Raw genomic sequence first — 20,551 nt, 5'->3', positions numbered from 1 at the left:
TGTGGCTTGTGCCACTGTCATTGGATCCAGAACAATATCTTCTGGATTACCTGATAATAGTTCTATTTTTACAGCAGAAGCTAACGTCATATTAACAGCTCTTAAATATGTTCAAAGACACCCTAAATATACACAGTATATTATCTATTCCGACTCTCTTTCTTGCCTTCAGGCTATTAAGAATATTTCTTGCAAACATCCACTTTTAATAGAACTTATTTAGTTGCGTAATGATCTAGCCACTGGCCAATACGACATCGTCTTTTGTTGGTAACCAAGCCATGTAGGCATCCCTGGTAACACATTGGCTGACCTTGCTGCTAAAGCAGCAATCAACAAATCTGTGACACCACTTCTTGTTCCTTATAGTGATTACAAAGCCACCATTAGATCTTATAACCGTGATCTGATGTAGAAGAAGTGGGACACTCAAGTGGGTATCAATAAATTACATGAGATAAAACCTTACATTGGTTATACCCACTTGGGTTGTCAGTCCAGATTTGAAGAGGTCATTACGATGCCGTATTGGTCACACCAGATATACGCATAAATACCTTTTGAAAGGTGAGGATCCTCCATTTTGTATCCCTTGTGATGAAAGAATGACGGTTAAGCATGTCTTGCTTGATTGCGTTGAATATTCCATCACGAGGGATACCTATTTTAAATCACGTAGTATGAAGCACCTTTTTAATAATATTAGTTCTCATTTAATCATTGCATTTTAAAAAGAATTACATTTATTAAATGAGTTGTAAATAGATAATTGTTTTATTATTGGAAGATTAAATTCGTAACTGTGCTTGTTAGTGGCTGTATCCTCGAAGGGGGTTGAAGTACCATAAAATTATTGTCCTCCTGAGAGGGTACGTAAGTCCACAAACATTCAAAGTAAATTGTAAATTTCCACTTTTTTAATCGTAGAATAAGTGTATTTTTATTGTATGGCTAGATTTCCCAAATTGCTGACGGCTGAGGGGATGATGTAAATCCAGCTGGGGTCCATGCAGGTAGCAAAAGTACTTTAAGTCCCCATGGACCCTAGTATGGTGATCTACCTTCGGTTGATAGCAATCTATAGCCCATTTTTATATTGTATTGTCCTCTATAGATGAATTGTTTTAAGTGTAGTTACTAGTTTTACATTCTTGTCTGTGATATTCCAATTGTTTTACTGTCCTATGTTGACAGGTTTTTATAATGTATATATGATCGTTTTCATTGTTGAATGTTCTCGTCACGATATGGCTGAGATATTGCCGATGTGACGTTAAACATTCACTCACTCACACTCAAAGTCACTGATTCTTGAGCCTTCCAGCAAAGTGTCGAAGCTTCGCGATGAGGCTCGTGTTTACCAGAAGAACACTTTAGGGGTAACAAACTGCACAGTGAAGACCTATACTACCGACAGCAAATAAGGGAACCAAGAAATTGAATGTAGATGACTTTGACTGTGACAGGGTCCGTTATCGTGGCGTATCTCCCAAACGCAACATCCAATGACAATGGAATTCCGCATAATGCATGCCCAGCACGTGCATACAGAAGTTAACTCCTGTAAATGTACTGGAGAAGTCGCAATCACTAATGCAATAGCGATTGACACTTACTGACAGAAATGCCTCTGAGGCAGTATCTCGGTGAAGCAACAAAATGGAGAATTGTGGGGATGATAGAGGAGGGGGGACATCATTATGTGAAGTTGCCCGGCAGATGGGTAAATCAAAAAGTGTAATTTCACGCCTGTGGGATAAGTACCGTCAAACGGGTGGGGTTGCAACGAGACCTGGGCGTGGTAGACCAAAATCAACAACACCACGACAGGATCGTCTCATTACGTTAATTGCTCTACCCGATAGGTTTAAATCGGCCCCTGCCATCAATAGAGAATTCCGCACACTCACTGGAAGACGCATTTCAACCTCAACCGTTAAAAACCGACTCTATCAAGCTCGTCTGAAAGCAAGACGGCCTTTTAAGGGTGTCACCCTTTCAGCTCACCATAAGCGCCAAAGATTGGCATGGGCTAGGCAGCATCAGGGACGGGCTATGCGCCACTGGCGTTACACCATGTTCTCTGATGAGTCAAGGTTTTGCCTACGATTCACAGATGGCAGAAAACGTTGTTGGCGTCGGAGCGGGAAGCGATATGCCAAAGCAGCAATTCTTGACCATGATCGATATGGAGGTATACGTGTGGGGTGGGATTACACAAGACAGACGTTCAGATTTGGTCATCATTAACAGAGCCATGACTGGTCAGCGATACGTTGACTAAATATTGCGTCCTGTTGTGGCTCCATTGACTAGAGTTATCGGCGGAAATTTTGTATTCCAAGATGATAATGCCAGACCACATCGGGCCCGAATTGTCTCCGCTTATCTCCGACAAGAAGGTATCCAGACATTGGACTGGCCCTTTAAGTCCCCAGACCTGTCCCCAATTGAACATCCCCTCTCCAAGAGGATTGGCGGGCAATACCACGGGCAACCATCCGGAAGTTGTTTAACAGCATGCCATCAACGTGAATGTGTTGCCCAACATGGTGGACACACCAGATATTGAACTTGACGCCTAAAATTGATTTAGTGGATATTTAAAGCAGTTTCAAATTCGCTATTATTTCATTAGTTCCCTTATTTCTTGTCGGTAGTATATTTATTCAGAACGTCCATTCTCAGCAAAAGGTTTTAAGGGGATTCTCCCAAGGCTTAAAATCTGCAATAACAACATGTCTTGAAATTCAACACAGAAGTTTAAGTGCTTTGAACAAGCATTGGAAATTGGTTTGATTAATTCGTTAATGCTCCGTCAGTTCTTGTGTAGCCTCATCTGCATCTACAGTGTACTCTGTCTAATTTGGACGAGCTTGAGACCGACTAAAAAGTCGTAACTAGACAGCAGTTATACGGAAATTTCATCTATCGATGCCTCAAGGCTCAAATTATTTACCGGGCAGTTGGTTGGAGAACTGACGGTCATCTAGTTTACCAAATCCATCATGTATTTAAAACTCTATATGAACCACATGGGATTATACACTGTTTGAATTACGTGTCGGATTTGACCACTGGAAGATCATCAGGTACAATGGTATATTTATCCCTGTCAGAGCTTGCTAAGCAAAAGCACTTACAAATTTTTTGTCTGTGCCATGATCTAAGCACAGTGTAAATGGTGTTTACATCCCGGCATTGACAGACCTTACGTTTTTGCCAGTTTAAAGGCTCTGCTACGTGGTTGAAGACCCCACCAGTGATATATGTAATATATAAACTATGCATTTGTGTCGGATTTGGCCACTGGAACACCACTAAAAGGTGCAGTATTATTTTTATCCCTGTCAGGGCTTGGTAAGCAAACACTTAGATATTTCCTGTCTGTGCCACGATCTAAGCACATTCTAAAAATCTTACATGGTGTTTACATACCAGCCTTGACAGCTGTTACCTTTCCGCTCTGTTATCTGGCTGGAAGATCCCACCAGTGATATATGCAGTATATAAAGTATGTATTTGTGGTTGTTTCCGTTTCAGAGTCCACTGCAGCTTATAACAAGCACAGGTACCCGTGAACGGCCACCTCCTCGTGCTGGGTAATGCTAAGAGCCGTTCACCCCCTTTGTGGACCCGGGGGGGGGATATTTGGTCCACCAACCCGTTTGCCGTGGGTTGCGGCCCTGTGTCGGCGGAGGAGGGGATCCTGGTGGTTTAGGGTAATAGGGGCTTGCAATCGTGTTCCAGTTGTTCAACACGCTACTTTGGCCCTGACTTCGCCTAGACGGGCCCGAATGGGCCCGGTCGACCAATCGGCTGGTCATGCCAAGCCCTGTGCGTGGATTATGTAATTGCACAAATTTGATTTTGCATTGTTTCAATTTTTGTCATGGCTTTTCACTCACATAACACTTCTAGATTTGAAAAGTGATGTTATGAACTTTGCCTAGAGTCTTATGCACAGAAGTCGGTGGCTCATGGGCCAATCTGGTAGATCGATTAATTTTCTATTAATCTTCTGCTGGAGTATACCATTTCGGTATCCTTGGTGCTGCCAGTCGGAGACCCACTGGTGTATAGCATTGTCCATGTGATACTTGGTGGAGGGTGGGGAGCTAGGATGGTGAACTTTCTATTATTAACCATGGATCAACCCAAAAAACATAAACGAGCACTAGATGAGTATTTGTGCTCTGATGAGGAAAATATCACAAACAAATATCCAGATACATGATGTAGATTTTTGGTTGCATCTTCGACTGATGGCGAACCACTAAAACGAAATCCGTTTGCCTCATCAAAAGCAATTTATGGACTTGTTGGTGATGTCCAAGCTGTTAGAAAAATTGGATCAGGGTTTCTCCTCATAGAGTGTAAAACAGCAAAACAATCAGGTACCCTCATAGCCACAAAACAGCTTGCAAATACTGCATAGTAGCAAAGGCATCTTGAGGGGCAGATACTGCTGACTTGCCCGCATGAGTGAAAAGGAAATCGCTACTGAACTGCAAAACCAAGGAGTAATGTTAAACGATTCACGTTTAAGAAAAATGGAGAATTTCTTAATACAAACACATATTTAATTTCTTTTTCACAACCCCAACACCCAAAGTACATATAAGGTGGAACAGTATATTCAAAACCCACTTCGTTGTTACAAGTGTCAAAAGTTTGGTCATGGTGCCCAATCCTGCAGGAATCGTGCAATATGCTATAGATGTGGCAAAGATGATCATGAAGGTTCTGACTGTTTGTCTTCTCCAAAATGTGCTAATTGTCTTGGAGATCATATGTCTTCGTCAAATTCATGTTATGTCTCGAAACGTGAATAGGAAATTGTCAAAATCAAAATCCAAAAGAATGTCATATATCATGAGGTAAAACATTTAGTTAATATAGCCTCCCCTTAGTCATCAGATGTATCATTTTCTGGAGTTGTTGCTCGCCCCAATACTAAATCTGTTCTGTCACTTGCATGTCAGACAGGTATCACCTGGGTTAAAGCTGACAAACACACTTTAAGTACATCAGATTCTACTGTTGATAAACACCATGCAACATCAGCTTGCCGCACTGAATCACAAACAGCATCTCCTGTTGTGAAAATTGTCAAAAAGTTGATTACAGACAAAAATCCGATCGAGTACAAAGGGGATCACGTGATCCTATACAAATCTATAACAAGTTTCAACTGACACAAATTTACATCCTGCAACGGGAACATATTCTTAGACCTTTCACTCGCGGATTCAAACGTTTATAAAGAATTTGAATGGTCAGTCCATAATGATCTTTGTGGTAGTGACCATTTTCCAACAGTACTTACAGCAATTGACCCTTTCGATGATCCGCCTGTAACAGGATGGAATTTTTCAAAGGCTAATTGGCCATTATTTCAGGCCACTGGCCTTAAGGAACGTAAATCAGACCTTTTCATGGATATACCTGATACAATAAAATGTTCACGAACAAACTAAAACATATAGCTGATGAAACTATTCCTATTGTGAAAAGCCATAGTTATTCCTATTCCAAAGTGTGGGAGGGATCGTACAGATCCATCAAATTACCGACCTATTTCCTTAACTAGCTGCGCTGGAAAACTAGCTGGAGACCAAAAATCTGATATCTGATATACAATGGGGTTTCCGTACAAACCGAAGCACAATTGTCCACATGGCTCGTTTGGAATCATTTGTTAAAACTTCTTTCATTAAAAAACAGCATGCAGTATCAATCTTGTTTTATCTCGAAAAAGCATTATGATACTACTTGGAAGCATGGTATTTTAAAAGATTTACATTCTTTTGGGTTCAAAGGTCGCTTGCCTCAGTTTGTATCTAAAATTTAAATGACAGAGAGTTTCAAGTACGTGTAGGATCAATCCTCTCAGACTACTTTCATCAGGATCAGGGTGTTCCACAAGGCAGTATTTTGTCTGTGACTTTATTTAGTATCAAAATCAATAGTCTTTCTAAGGTTTTAAGTGATTCAGTATATGGATCACTATTTGTGGATGATTTTAATGTTTCTTGTAGAGGTAGAAATATGCATACAATAGAGAGGCAATTACAAATGTGTCTCAATAAAATTGAAAAATGGTCACTTGAAACCGGGTTTAAATTTTTTTACAAGAAAACCAAATTGCTTGCATTTCTGCAGAAAGTGTAAACCGCATAAAGATCCAGAATTATTTTTAAATGGCACCCTCATCAAAGTAGTAAAGGAGGCCCAGTTCTTGGGTCTTATTTTCGACCTTTTATACCCTACATTAAATCCCTTAAGACTAAATGCTTGAAGGCACTTGGTCTGTTAAAAGTTGTTTCCAATTCTAAGTGAGGAGGAGACCAAACTACCCTACTCCACTTATACATCCGTTCGAAACTTGATTACGGCTCCATCCTTTATGGTGGAGCCTGTAAAAGCAGCCTCAAAACATACTTGATTTTATCCACCATCAAGGTCTAAGACGTTCTCTTGGATCATTTAGAACTTCTCCTACTGACAGTCTTTACGTCGAGGCCGATGAGCCATCTCTTACTCAACGACATATAAAACTCTCCTTACAGTATATAACAAAACTATATTCTAATGAGCCCTATCCTGCATTTAACTGTGTTTGTACGTCGAGGCCGATGAGCCATCTCTTACTCAACGACATATACAACTCTCCTTACAGTATATAACAAAACTATATTCTAATGAGCCCTATCCTGCATTTAACTGTGTTTGTAATCCTCTTTATGAGGATCTATACAATAAAAAGTCCTCTCTTGTTCCGCCTCTGGGACCGATATACATCCTTCCCGTCTACTTTCGTCTCCTCCTTGGCAGTTAGTTAGACCTTAAGTTGACCTAACACTGACGAGGTTTAAAAAAATCAGAAACAAATGATGTGCAGTATAAACAAGAATGTAATCAATTAAAAAGTAACTATAATACGTACAAATCTTTATTTACAGATGGGTCCGAGGATGTGTGGTGCACTTGCTTGTGCCACTGTCATTGGATCCAGATTACCGGATAATAGTTCTATATATTTTAACAGCGGAAGCAAACGCTATATTAATGGCTCTTAACTATATTGAAAGACATCCTAGACATAAACAGTATATTATCTATTCCGACTCTCTTTCTTCCCTCTAGGCAATTAAAAACCTGTCATGTAGACATCCACTTTTAAATGAAATAATTGAATTGTATAATGAGCTTGCTACTGGCCCATATGACATTGTCCTTTGTTGCTTACCAAGCCACGTAGGAATTTCTGGAAACACAATGGCTAAGCTTGCTGCCAAGACAACACTCAACAAATCGGTGACACCACTTCTTCTTCCATACTCTGATTATAAAGCTACAATTAGATCGTATATCCGTGATCTGATGCAAAAGAAGCGGGACACCCAAGTGGGTGTAAATATACACCTGGAAATTAATCAAGCAACACCCCAATTTTTTCTATTGGAGCAACTTTGAAGTGTTCTGACAATCAAAATATGCCGGGTTGATATAGTTTGACACTTTTTTATTCAACAGACGATCTCTGACAAACAACTTAAAGGGAAAAAGTATCAAGACTTTGCTTTATTGCAACGAAATCCAAATTCTTAAAACTGTCTTAAATTCATGAAAAAATGGACACAATTTACTATTCATCCACAGACGTTGTTGTCAGGTGTATTAACACAAATGTCACATGGAAAGAAAGAACAGTCATCTGAGAGTCTGCACACCGACTTTCATCAATATCTAGTGTGTCCTCCCTGCGCACGCACCACCGATTCCAGACGCCTCCTCATTCCTTGGATGAGTCTCCGGATCTGATTCTGGGGGATCCTGTTCCACTCCTCATGCAGGGCAGCCGTCAATTCGTTGAGATTATGGACTGGTGGGTCTCTCTGCCTCACACGACGGCCAATAAAGTCCCACAAATGTTCAATGGGGTTGAGGTCAGGGCTCATGGCAGGCCATGGAATTCTGTCAATTGCATTTTGCCGCAAAAAATCATTTACAGCATGCGCCCTGTGAGGTCTAGCATTGTCGTCCATAAATATGGGTCTCGTTGCCAGAGGATGGTTCTCAAAATGAGGTACCACAGCCCTGTCAAGAACCTCCTGTTGGTAACGAACACCGTTAAGGTTGCCACGGATGGTAATGATATCCAACTTGCAGTTCATGGAAATGCACCCCCATACCATAACGGAACCTCCCCCAAAGGCCACAGTCTCCTGGATGTTCCGTGGAGCCATTGCTGTGTTCCTCTGCCTCCAGACCCGAGTACGACCGTCCACCATGTGCAGCAAGAACCGGCTCTCATCTGAGAAATGGACCTTCCTCCAAGAGGCAATGTTCCAGTGCAAACGGTCATTACACCAGGCCAGTCGGGCTGCCTTATGGGCTGGAGACAGTCTGGGTCGCTTGATTGGCCTCCTTGCCCGGTATCCTGCAGCTTTCAGACGATTCCGAACAGTCCTGTTCGAGATGGGTCTCCCTGGAAGCCACTCCTGTCTCAACCGAGAGCTCGAGTCGAAGGACCTGCGCCGTACAAGTCTCAGTAAAGCTCTGTCCTCCCGGACTGTGGTCTTCCTGGGTCTTCCTGGTCTAGGCAGGTCTTTAACTTCATTAGTGGCCCGGTATTTTTTCAAAAGTTTTGAAATTATGGAATGATGTCGTCCGATTTAAGTCCCGATTTGTCTTAGAGACATACCAGCATTCCTCATGCCGATTATTTGCCAACGAGTGGCCTCTGATAATTTCCTACGTGCCATGACATTGAAATGAATGAAAAACCGAATGCAATCGACAACCTGCGCTTGTAAACACCCCAGGGAAAAAGTGCATTTTTCGAAAGTTGAGGTTAAAGCAATGCACGTGCGCTGTGCAAGCTTCACGCGCGTCATATCAACCCATGAAAAGCTCATGCTGTATGTCAATACATCAAAATTGAATAATCAATCATCAAAATTACTTCGTTGAACTTTGTTAAGTTTTTATGTGTCTTTGAATTTGGTGTTGCTTAATTAATTTCCATATGTATATATTACATGCAATGAAACCATATATTGGCTATACCCACTTGGGTTGTCAGTCCAGATTTGAAGAAGTCATTTTGCGATGTCGTATTGGCCATACACGGTATACTCATGAATACCTTTTGAAAAGTGAGGATCCTCCGTTCTGCATCCCTTGTGATGAAAGAATCACAGTCAAGCATAACCTGCTTGACTGTGTTGAGTAGTCCATCACATGGGATCAGTATTTTAATTCACGAACTATGAAGGATCTTTTTACTAACACCAGCTCTCATTTAATTATTGCATTTTTAAATGAATTAGATTTGTTATCAGAATAGTATATAGATACATATTTTATAATTGGAAGATTAAATTAGTTACTCAAAGCGTCAGTGGCAGTACCCTCAAAGGGGGTTGAAGTACCGTAAAATAATTGTCTTCCTGAGAGGGTACTTAAGTCCCAAACATTTGAAGTAAATTGTAAATTTCCACTTTTTTAATCGTAGAATAAGTGTATTTTTATTGTATGGCTAGATTTCCCAAATTGCTGACGGCTGAGGGGATGATGTAAATCCAGCATTTTCCAGGTTTTTTAATCGTAGAATAAGTGTTCTTCACTTTATGGCTGGATTTGTCTAACTTGCTAACAGCTGAAGGGATGATGCAAATCCAACTAGGGGCCATGTAGGAAGCAAATGTACTGTAAGTCCCCATGGTCCTGAGTATGGTGATCTACCTTTAGTTGTTGGCAACTTATTGCTTATTTTTATATTGCACTGTCCTCTATAGATACATTGTTCTAGGTCTTATCACTAGTTTTACATTCTACTCTGTGGTATTCTAGTTAGTTTTACTGTCCTTCGTTGACAGGGTTTTACAATGTATGTGCTATTAATTCATTTATATTTTTATAATTAGTCGTTCTCGCAACGATATGGCTGCAATATTGCTGATGTGACATTAAATATGAACTCACTATAACGAGCACTGGTCTATGTGTGAGTGTGTGTGTGCGTACGTGCGTGTGTTTGTGATGCGGTTTTGAACTACATGAAAGAACATTAAAATAGCAGTGAGGAATATGTTGTCACTGCCGGGATCTTAGGGCCTTCTGGTGACCTTATTGTCCTTAACTGACAATGAACACATGTGTGCTAACTTTTGCGTTTGAAGCCCTGTCGGTGATATAAGCATGAGTTTACCTGATGGTCTTCCACTGGTCAAATCCATCCAGAGGCTTTGTTCCATTGGTGTTCCCACCAGCCAGTCCCACCAATGTTGGGAACCAATCAGACACATGGATCATCTGACGGTTGATCGTTCCTTTGTTCTTCAACATATCGCCGTACACAAACCCCACAGCCCTGATAGCTCCTTCCCATAATGTCCCTTTTGTTCCCCTCAATGGCCAGTTGCTTGCCCCGTCGCTCACCTGGCCTCCATTGTCTGAAAAACAAGTATTTTGTGTTGGAACTCCGCCACATTTTCAGCAAAAGAAAACTATCTTCAAGCTAAGTCTACCAAAAGTCCTATATTTAGCCCTCAGTCGGATATAAATCCCGAATACCTAATAATTTATCTTCAGAATCAGAATCGATTGAGTGTCAGAATACAGGAGTATTTATCACTGGACAGCAATTTATCTAAGTCTGCAAAAAGGTCCGATAGTTAGCCCTCAGTCGGATATAAATCTCGAAAATAGGAACATAAAATATAGTACTGCTCATGCACACAGGCAAAGTATCCATAACATTATACAGAGTATCGGAACTGAAAACCTATTTGAACGTTCAGTTGATCTCATGGTAAACATTCTCAAAAGACAGGGGTGGGATGGGTCATTGTTGGTCGGAGCATCTGAGAAGTCAAATTTCTCAGTGAGAACTTCCATGTTTTATCCACTTTAGTATGAGAATTACCTCAGTTTTGAACTTTTGCAGAGATAAAACATCACTTACCGGCGGAAAATACAATGAGAGTATTTGCAAGCTGACCAGATGACTTGAGAGCTGCTGTAACATTTCCGATTCCTTCGTCCATACAAGTGGTCATTCCTGTAATTTGAAAAATATCAAAATCAGGCAAGCAACAATAGTTTACGCCTTGTGAAAAGGTCTATGAGGTTAATATGCTTATATACGCAAAATAATCTAGAAACCTTTCCCATGGTTAATATTGATAACACTAATGGTATGAAACAGTGTCAGCTATGTACACATATGCAGGTTAGCCGAGGATTTCACATGCTGTATTCATGTACTGTTGCAGAAATGAAATTAAGATATGTCTGTTGCTTAACGTCGTACTAATATTCCAACCATATGGCGGCAGAATTATGGGTGAGTGAGTTGAGTGAGTTTTACGCCGCACTCAGCAATATTCCAGCTATATGTCTGCGGTCTGTAAATAATAGAGTCTGGACCACACAATCCAGTGATCAACAACATGAGAATCTATCTGCACAATTAAGAATCGATGACAAGTCAGCGAGCCTGACCACCCGATCCCGTTAGTCGCCTCTTACGACAAGCATTGTCACCTTTTATGGCAAACAGGGGTTCCTGAAGGCGTATTCTACCCCGGGACCTTCGCAGGTTGCAGAATCAAGGGACACAGTGTGCCATAGATTGATTATTGTGTTCCCTTGTCTTGTTGAGCCCTTGGATTCATTATTTGTTTCGTCCTCACCATGGATACAATGGGTGAAGTCATTCTTGGTGTCCCTTGCTATCATTTAGCTGAAATATTGCTATAAATAGCTTGGCACCAGAATAACCCTGTGTTAGGATAAACGTGCTGACGAATTCATAAGTCATCAATGATTATATTACCAGCAAAGGTCCGCCTGTCTGTGTCATTGATGTGGCTGTACTGATCCATGTATTGGCTGGGTACCTGGAGGGGGACGTGTGTAGATTGATACGCCAGGTACAAAAAGAATGGCTGCAAACAACAAGACAAAAATCAGTGACTGAGTATGGCTTTTTGCTGATTTTAGCATTGTTGTTCCTAGGATATTATGACAAGGGAAACCAAAATGGGTTTCACACATTGTAGATAAGAAGGGAACAAGACTGTTTGGGTCTTTTACATGGTAACACTTAAACCACTAAGCTACAGCTAGACAAAAAGAAAACTATTACAAAGTGAACATAACATCGATGCACAGACATTGAAACTGGCAAACAAGGTCATCACAGAGACTGTCGCAATAATTTTACAGTAACTTCATGTAAGATTCTGGAGGAAAGTTGCACCTACCTTCGACTTGTCATGTTTCTGGATGATATCTATTGCCTTCTCCGTAAACAGGTGCGTAGAATAGTGACCGTTCTCGGTGAATACTGACTTTGTATTGTCCCGTAAGTCATGGCCACAAATTGAGGTATTGAAAAAGTCACAATGGCTGTGTGTGTAATAATCCTCTTTTCCTGTCAGGTAGCCTGCAAATTATCACAATTCAGAATTATCTGTAGACAAATACTACAGATGTGCCATTTGTACCATAAATCAATGTATTTCTCCCTTCGTCCGATGACGGAGTGAGTGAGTTTTAAAAATGTCATTTTTAGCAATATTCCAGCAATATCACTGTAAATGCTGGGAATCAAACCCGAGTCTTCAGCGTGACGAGTAAATCTAAATCTAAAGTTTGGACAAATAATACGCAAGTGAAAGATCACATGTGTGTAAATTCTCGATGACTAAAAATCTCTCAGGCTGTTGCTTTTATGCAATTGTGCAACATTTATCAATCCTCATGGGTAATACACAGCATTTTCTTTCTTTTGAAAATCATAGTTAAGTTTGCAGATGTAACGAATATTTTAGACGTCTTGGAAATACGAACCTTTTGTATTTTATTAACCTGCAATAATTTAAGAAGGTTTACTTCAAGATTTGGGGTAATGGTACTTTTGTTTCATATATTTCTTATCAATAGTAAGAATGGCGGTTGCAAGGGCAGTATTGCAGCCATACCATGATAACATCTGTGACAAAACCAATAATTTAGAGAAGCCATGGGCACTTATTTTTCGAACTACGTACTTCGTAAACCCATTCTTAATACACTTGTTACGGTCACTGTTAAGAATGCTTGAGGTTGAGAACGCTTCGTAAATAAGGGCCAAGGTGAGGACTGATCACACCATTCCCTGTTTGTTGTAAGAGGGTTGTCAGGTTCTTCCAAGTCAGAGTGTCCAAATTGCAAAGATCTTGACTGTGCTTCAGACTTGATTATTTACTTTGCTTATTGCTGTTGAACGTGACGTTAAACATAAAGGAACATATTTCCTTACCATAGAATGAATCGAATCCCCTGTTGGTAGGGAGGTACGCATTCTTGTAGAAACCCAGATGCCATTTGCCGACAGCATAGGTTGAATACCCTGCATCTTTCATCTTGTCTGCAATTGTGGCGCTACCTAGCGGCAGAGCATTGGGCTGGGTAGCCAAAATGATGCCATGTTGTAAACCAGTATGAATCTGTAAAACAAATAAGTCATCACAGTGTTTCAAAGACACAAAATAAATAAAGGAGGCTTCAAAACTGAACTGAACCAGACATTTATTTACTTTCAAAATAAAAGGGTACCAGTAAAAGGCTGAACGCATTCAATGATGCACTGATGACTATGTGTTGTAAGAGACGACAAAATTGATCTGGTGGGCAGGCCCTGTTCTGATATTAAAAACAATGATTAATGTTAGGAATTCCTTGTCAGATTGGCACCCGTGAACGGCCACCTTCTCGTGGTGGGTGCTGGGTAATGCGGAGAGCCGTTCACCCCTATCGTGGACCCGGGGGGATATTTGGTCCACCAACCCGTTTGCCGTGGGTTGCGGCCCTGTGTCGGTGGAGGAAGGGATCCTGGTGGTTGAGGGCAATAGGGGCCTGCAGCTATGTTCCTATTGCCTAATACACAACTTTGGCCCTGACTTCACCTAGACGGGTGATTGAATCGGCTGGTCACACCAAGCCCTTTGCATGGATTCTAATTATATTTATCATTGCACAAATATCATTTGGAATTGGCCTTGTATTTTGGTCTTGGCGTTATTGTCTAAAACATTTTTTATTTGAAGTTATGTCGTTCTGAACTTTGCCTAAAGTCCTATTCCCAGAAGGCGGTGGCTCATGGGCCAATCCGGTGGAATTATTAATCATTTAATTCTTCTGCTGGAGTATATCATCCATGTATGCTTGGTGCTGTAAGCTGGAGGCCCGCTCGCTTTAGCATTGTCCTTGTGATACTCCATGGTGGGTGGAGAGCTCGGATGACGAACAAATATACCAATAATCATGGATTACCAAACCCCTACCAAAAAAAAACAAAACTGGAAAATGATGATCACCATCGACCCTCTATACAAATTGATCACTGGCCACGTTTTTTGTATATTGAGACCCTTGACAAGACTCCTCTAAAATTAGATCCCTTTGCAATTTCAAAAGGTATCTCTGGCATTGCAGGTGAGGTGGAAGATATCAAACGCTTGCGATCAGGTTCACTGCTGATTGAATGTAGCAGAAAACAACAAGCTACCAACCTGTTATCAACTGATATGTTTGTCGGAGTCCCGGTATTAGTTTCTGCCCACAGAACACGGAATACAAGCAAAGGCATAGTTCGAGACCGTGAACGTCTTCTAACAGACATGACTTAGCCCGATATAGTGTTCGAGATTAAAGATCAAGGAGTATCTTTCGCCAAACGTTTCACAACACGGAAAAATAATGAGACTGTCCAAACCAACACATATCTGTTTTCATTTTCAGCTCCAACTCCCCCAAAGTCAATCAAAGCAGGTTACTGCAGTCTGAATATTGACTTATATATTCCAAATCCTCTGCGCTGCTTTAAGTGTCAAAAGTACGGACATGGTGTTAATGCTTGCACATTGTTACATGTGCTCACTGTGCTGAGAATACACATGTAACTGAAGATTGTGACAGTATTCACAAAAATGTGCAAACTGTTCAGGAAATCATTCATCCTTTTCGAAAGAATGTCCCATTTGGAAAAGGCAAATGGAAATTAACAAAATCAAATTTTCCGGGAACGTCAGTTTTGCTGAAACAAGAAAGATTGCACAATCTACTGAGCACACCGAAACGTACGCCTCTGTCACAAAAACATCTGAAACCTTATCAAAAGTAACAACGACGCCAGTACTAACTTTGTCAAGCTCATGCCAGACTGACCTGATATTCCTCAGTCTACCCAAAAGATCGTATCTCCTTCGACTACAACTGCTTCACACTCTGATAGAAACGATAAACAAACTGTAAAGTCGAAATTCAAGACAAGGCCAGAAACTTCGAAATCAAATCGAGCACCAAAGGGGTCAGATAATATAATCAAATTGCTTAACATGTTTGGATCACTTGAGGAAATGGATGTATCGGACCACATCCATCCCAGGGCACATAGCTTGTCGCCGTCAACGAAAGCGCGGGGTAGATTCCCAATCAACCCACCCAAACGATAATGTCTTCCAGAACTATAGTACAGTGGAACTGTAGAGGATTAAAGACAAATTTTAAAGAGTTACATCTTTTAGTTCAACACCTGGCACCATCAGTATTGCAGGAAACTCATTTGAAACAGACAGATAATTTTCATCTCAGTCAGTTCGATGCATATCACTCTTTCTCACCTCCAGGTGACAAGGCCACTGGCGGATCTTCAATCCTCGTAAAGCAAAATGTTATTCATAGCCCGCTAATCTTCAAGCCGTTGCAGTGAGACTCACTCTTCATATTGCATTTACAATATGTTTGCTGTATATTCCGCCTTCTCACTCACTTAACCTGTCTGACCTTCAAGCTCTCTATGATCAACTTCCAAAACCCTGCATTATAATGGGTGATCTCAATGGCCATAATCCACACTGGGGTGGTACAAATACTAACGCTAACGGTAAAACACTGGAAGATTATATTTCCAATAATGATTTGTGTATATACAATGATGGTTCGAGCACTTATCTGCATCCTGCAACTGGTCCCTACTCTTCTCTTGATTTATCTCTTGCAGACTCTAATGCACTCAATGAGTTTGAATGGTCAGTCCACAATGACCTCTGTGGAAGTGATCACTTTCCAACGATACTATCAGAACTATTTCCAACTGATTCGCCATCTTACACAAGATGGAATTTTTCCAAAGCAGATTGGTCCATATTTCAAACTTTATGCACATCTAAACTACGACCCGAATGTTTATTTATAATATGGCTGATCCTATTCACGTGTTTTCCGACGTTTTAACTGAAATTGCTGATGAGTGTATACCAAAATCCTCTACAGCTCCACATGTACGGAAGCCATGGTATAATGCAGAGTGCACAAATGCTAGAAAAGCGAGGAAAAAGGCAGAGAAATTTTTCCGTCATCACCCAACTGTCCACAATTTAAATAACTTTAAAATATTAAATGCGAAGGCACGTCGTACCTTCAAGCAAAATAAACGGCAATCTTGGAGAAACTATATTTCCAAAATAAATTCGCGCACGCCTATGTCTGAGGTGTGGAACATGAGTCAGAGAATAAAAGGCAAAGGTTCAAAAACGGGCGTTCACCATCTTAAAGACGGTGATAATTTAATAACTGACACATCTAAATTACAAATAAAATTGGGGAAACGCTTGCCAAAAACTCATCATCAGCAAATTATGGTTCTGAGTTTCAGAGGTATCAAAAACAGCAGGAAAAAGCAAAACTTAATTTTGATTCAAATAACGGTGAAGATTATAATGAAGTGTTTCCATTACATGAGCTATATACAGCTCTTCAGCAAGCTCATTGCACTGCAACGGGTGATGACAACATACATTATCAGCTATTGAAACACTTGCCTGAACCATGTCTTATGGCACTGTTAGATATATTTGACCAAATATGGACATCTGAGGAATTTCCTCCTTCTAGGCGTAATGCCATTGTAGTCCCAATACCAAAACCAGGCCAGGATCCTACAGATCCGTCGAATTACAGGCCGATGTCTCTCACTAGCTGTGTCTGTAAAACCATGGAACGTATGGTGAACAACAAATTCGCTTGGTATCTTGAAACCAATAACCTGATCACAAATATTCAGGAAATATGTGGTTTCATGAAAAATCGTAGTACCATTGATCATTTGGTACGTTTAGAATCCTTCGTTAAAAATGCTATAGTAAACAAACAGCATGCTGTATCTATTTTCTTTGATCTCGAGCAAGCTTATGACCTGGAAGCATGGCATTTTGAATGATTTACATGATTTTGGGTTGAGAGGACGTTTGCCTCTTTTTTACATCAGAGTTTTTAAAAAAAAGTCATTTTCAAGTCCGAGTGGGTTCAACCCTGTCTGATCATTACAATCAGGATCAGGGTGTCCCTCAAGGCAGTATTTTGTCTGTCACTTTATTTAGTATTAAAATCAACAGTTTATCCAAGGTTTTAATTGATTGAATTAATGGACCACTTTTTTGGGATGATTTTAATATTTCCCGTCGTGGTAAAAATATGCATACTATTGAACGCCAATTGCATTTGTGTTTAACCAAAATAAATAAATGGAGTCTTGAAAACGGTTTTAAATTTTCTAAATCCAAAATTAACTGTATACACTTTCGTAAAAAATATAAGCCGCAATTCCCAAAGTTGTAAAGGAGGCCAAGTTCTTGGGTTTAATTTTCGATTCTCATTTAACCTTCTTACCGCGCATTAAATACCTTAAAGCAAAATGCCTGAAGGCACTAGATCTGTTGAAAGTTGTTTCCAACTCAAAGTGGGGAGGGGACCAAACTACCCTCTTACATCTATATCGATCACTCGTCCGTTAAAACTCGATTATGGCTCCAACGTACATGGTGGAGCTTGCAAAAGCAACCTTAAACTTCTTGATTCTTTACACCATCAGGGCTTAAGACTTTGTCTTGGGTGTTTCAGAACTTCACCTATTGACAGTCTTTACATTGAGGCCGATGAACCATCTCTTACACAAGATCGTATAAAATTATCCTTACAATACATTCTAAATTAAACTCTCATGAATCTAACCCTGCATATAAGTGTGTGTTCAGTCCACTTTATGAGGATTTCTACGACAAGAAGTGTTCTCTTGTTCCACCTCTAGGGCACAGAACCCTTTCTTTCTTCGGCCGGTGTTGAGCTGGAAAACATAGCTCCCTCCCGTCTTCTTTCTTCTCCTCCTTGGCAGTTGGTTAGCCCACAAGTCGACCTAAGATTAACTTCATTTTGAAAGTCAGAAACTAATGAATTACAATATAAACAAGAATACAATCAATTAAAATCTAAATATAGCAATTACAAACCCTTATTTACAGATGGTTCCAAAAACGGTGGAGCAGTAGCTTGTGCCACTGTCACTGAGTGAGTGAGTGAGTGAGTTTGGTTTTATGCCGCTTTTAGCAATATTCCAGCGATATCACAGCGGGGGACATCAGAAAATGGGCCTCACACATTGTACCCATGTGGGGAATCGAATCCGGCTCTTCGGCGTGACGAACGAACGCTTTAACCACTAGGCTACCCCACCGCCCCGCCACTGCCATTGGATCGAGAACAATTTCGTCTAGATTAATAGACAACAGTTCTATTTTTACAGCTGAAGCTAACGCCATACTAACGGCTCTTAAATATATTTAAGGGCACCCGAAACATAAGCAGTATATAATCTTATCCGACCCTCTTTCTTACCTTCAGGCTATTAAAAATATTTCTTGCAAACATCCATTTCTAATAGAAATTATTGAATTGTATAATGACGTTGCCACTGGCCCATACGACATTGTCTTCTGTTGGTTACCCAGTCAAGAGGGCATAAATAAATTACGTGCAATAAAATCTTATATTGGTTATACCTACTTGGGTTGTCAGTCCAGATTTGAAGAGGTAATCATGCGGCGATGTCGTATTGGCCACACAAGATATATACATAAATATTTGCTTAAAGGTGAGGATCCTCCGTTTTGTATCCCTTGTGATGAAAGAATCACAGTCAAGCATATTCTGATTGAATGTGTTGAGTATTCCATCACATGGGATCAGCATTTTAATTCCCGAACTATGAATGGTCTTTTTGATAACACAAGTTCTCATTTAATCATTGCATTTTTTAAAGGAATTAGATTTATTAGCTGAATTGTACATAGATAAATATTTTATTATTGGAAGTTTAAATTCGTAACTGTGCTTGTTAGTGGCTGTATGCTCGAAGGGGGTTGAAGTACCGTAAAATTATTGTCCTCCTGAGAGGGTACGTAAGTCCGCAAACATTCAAAGTAAATTCTAAATTTCCAGATTTTTAACCTTAGAATAAGTGTGTTTTTATTGTATGGCTAGATGTCACAAACTGCTGACGGCTGAGGGGATGATGTAAATCCAGCTAGGGTCCATGTAGGTAGCAAAACTGATGTAAGTCCCCATGGTCCCTAGTATGGTGATCTACCTTCAGTTGTTAGCAATCTATAGCCCATTTTTATATTGTATTGTCATGTATAGATAAACTGTTTTAGGTATAGTTACTAGTTTTACATTCTTTTCTGTGATATTCTAGTTGTTTTACTGTCCTTTGTCGACATGTTTTTATAATACTTATATATTCCATTTCGATGTTATCGCATGGTCAGGCTCGCTGATGTGCCTGCCACATGTCATCGTATACCAACTCAGTAGATCAATCCTTATCATGTGGCGTATACCCTATGACTTGAAAGTGTATGTCTAACTCACCTGGTACCTGCCAGACATGAACTGTGACCGTGAAGGGGTGCATATAGGCTGTACATAGTAGTTTTCGAGCTTCACCCCACCTGCTGCCAACTGGTCAAGGACGGGTGTTTTAATGTCCGAGTTGTGATACCCGACATCATTGTACCCGTAATCGTCGGCAAAAATGAAAATTATATTTGGCTTCACTGAAAGAGCAGTGCTACACGCACAAAGTAGCAACAGTACTGTGCGATCCATGGTTGTCACGACACAATGTGCAAATGTGCTGAGTTCCCACATTTTATCAGTTTTGGTTTAGTAGGGGGTCATTTATGATCATGTGACAATGATTAATCAAAATCAAAACCACTTGTCACAAAGTTAAAAGCTAGTAGAACTTCTTTTCATGAATTAGCGTTGTGGATTGACATACAAAAATTGTTGACAGATTCATATCACACACGAAATTTGGTTTACATAACGGTCCCGATTGTTTCTACTGGGTATTTTTCTTGACTTTGCCTACCCACTACATCTCAGTATATATTCGGACGGGTTAATATAGTTAGTTAGTTATATAGTCAGTTACATAAAGTTCACAATAAAGTTCACAATAAATTTCACAAGTTTCACTAATCAAATGTTTTAGCTACGTTCTATGGATTCAAATATAACTCAGGTTTAATCTTTAATAGTGTGCTTAAATTTCAACTGTAGAAATCTCTGATTGCTTCCCCTAGATGGCTAGATCTGGAGACACCTAACGACAGCTTTTACACAAAAGCCCTGTAACGTCATTTCTGGTGTG

The 20,551-nt window shown here is 40.2% G+C and overlaps 1 protein-coding gene across 1 annotated transcript in view; it reads right to left on the bottom strand.

Annotated features, from left to right (window-relative positions):
* The window catches only part of LOC137266448 (arylsulfatase J-like), a 32,473-nt gene extending 12,442 nt beyond the window's left edge, over window positions 1-20,031 (bottom strand). Inside the window, exons 1-6 of the mRNA XM_067801948.1 lie at window positions 19,765-20,031; window positions 13,319-13,505; window positions 12,279-12,460; window positions 11,849-11,960; window positions 10,976-11,071; window positions 10,220-10,463 (exon numbers count right to left, since the gene is read on the bottom strand). Of these exons, the coding sequence (XP_067658049.1) occupies window positions 10,220-10,463; window positions 10,976-11,071; window positions 11,849-11,960; window positions 12,279-12,460; window positions 13,319-13,505; window positions 19,765-20,001 (1,058 nt within the window). The 5' untranslated portion in view covers window positions 20,002-20,031. The remainder of the gene's footprint in view (window positions 1-10,219; window positions 10,464-10,975; window positions 11,072-11,848; window positions 11,961-12,278; window positions 12,461-13,318; window positions 13,506-19,764) is intronic.
* Between the last annotated feature and the right edge of the window lie 520 nt (window positions 20,032-20,551).

This window comes from Haliotis asinina, chromosome 15, assembly GCF_037392515.1.
Source record: "Haliotis asinina isolate JCU_RB_2024 chromosome 15, JCU_Hal_asi_v2, whole genome shotgun sequence".
Classification (NCBI taxonomy): Eukaryota; Metazoa; Mollusca; class Gastropoda; order Lepetellida; family Haliotidae; genus Haliotis; species Haliotis asinina.
This window is presented reverse-complemented; position numbering and strand designations above follow the sequence as displayed.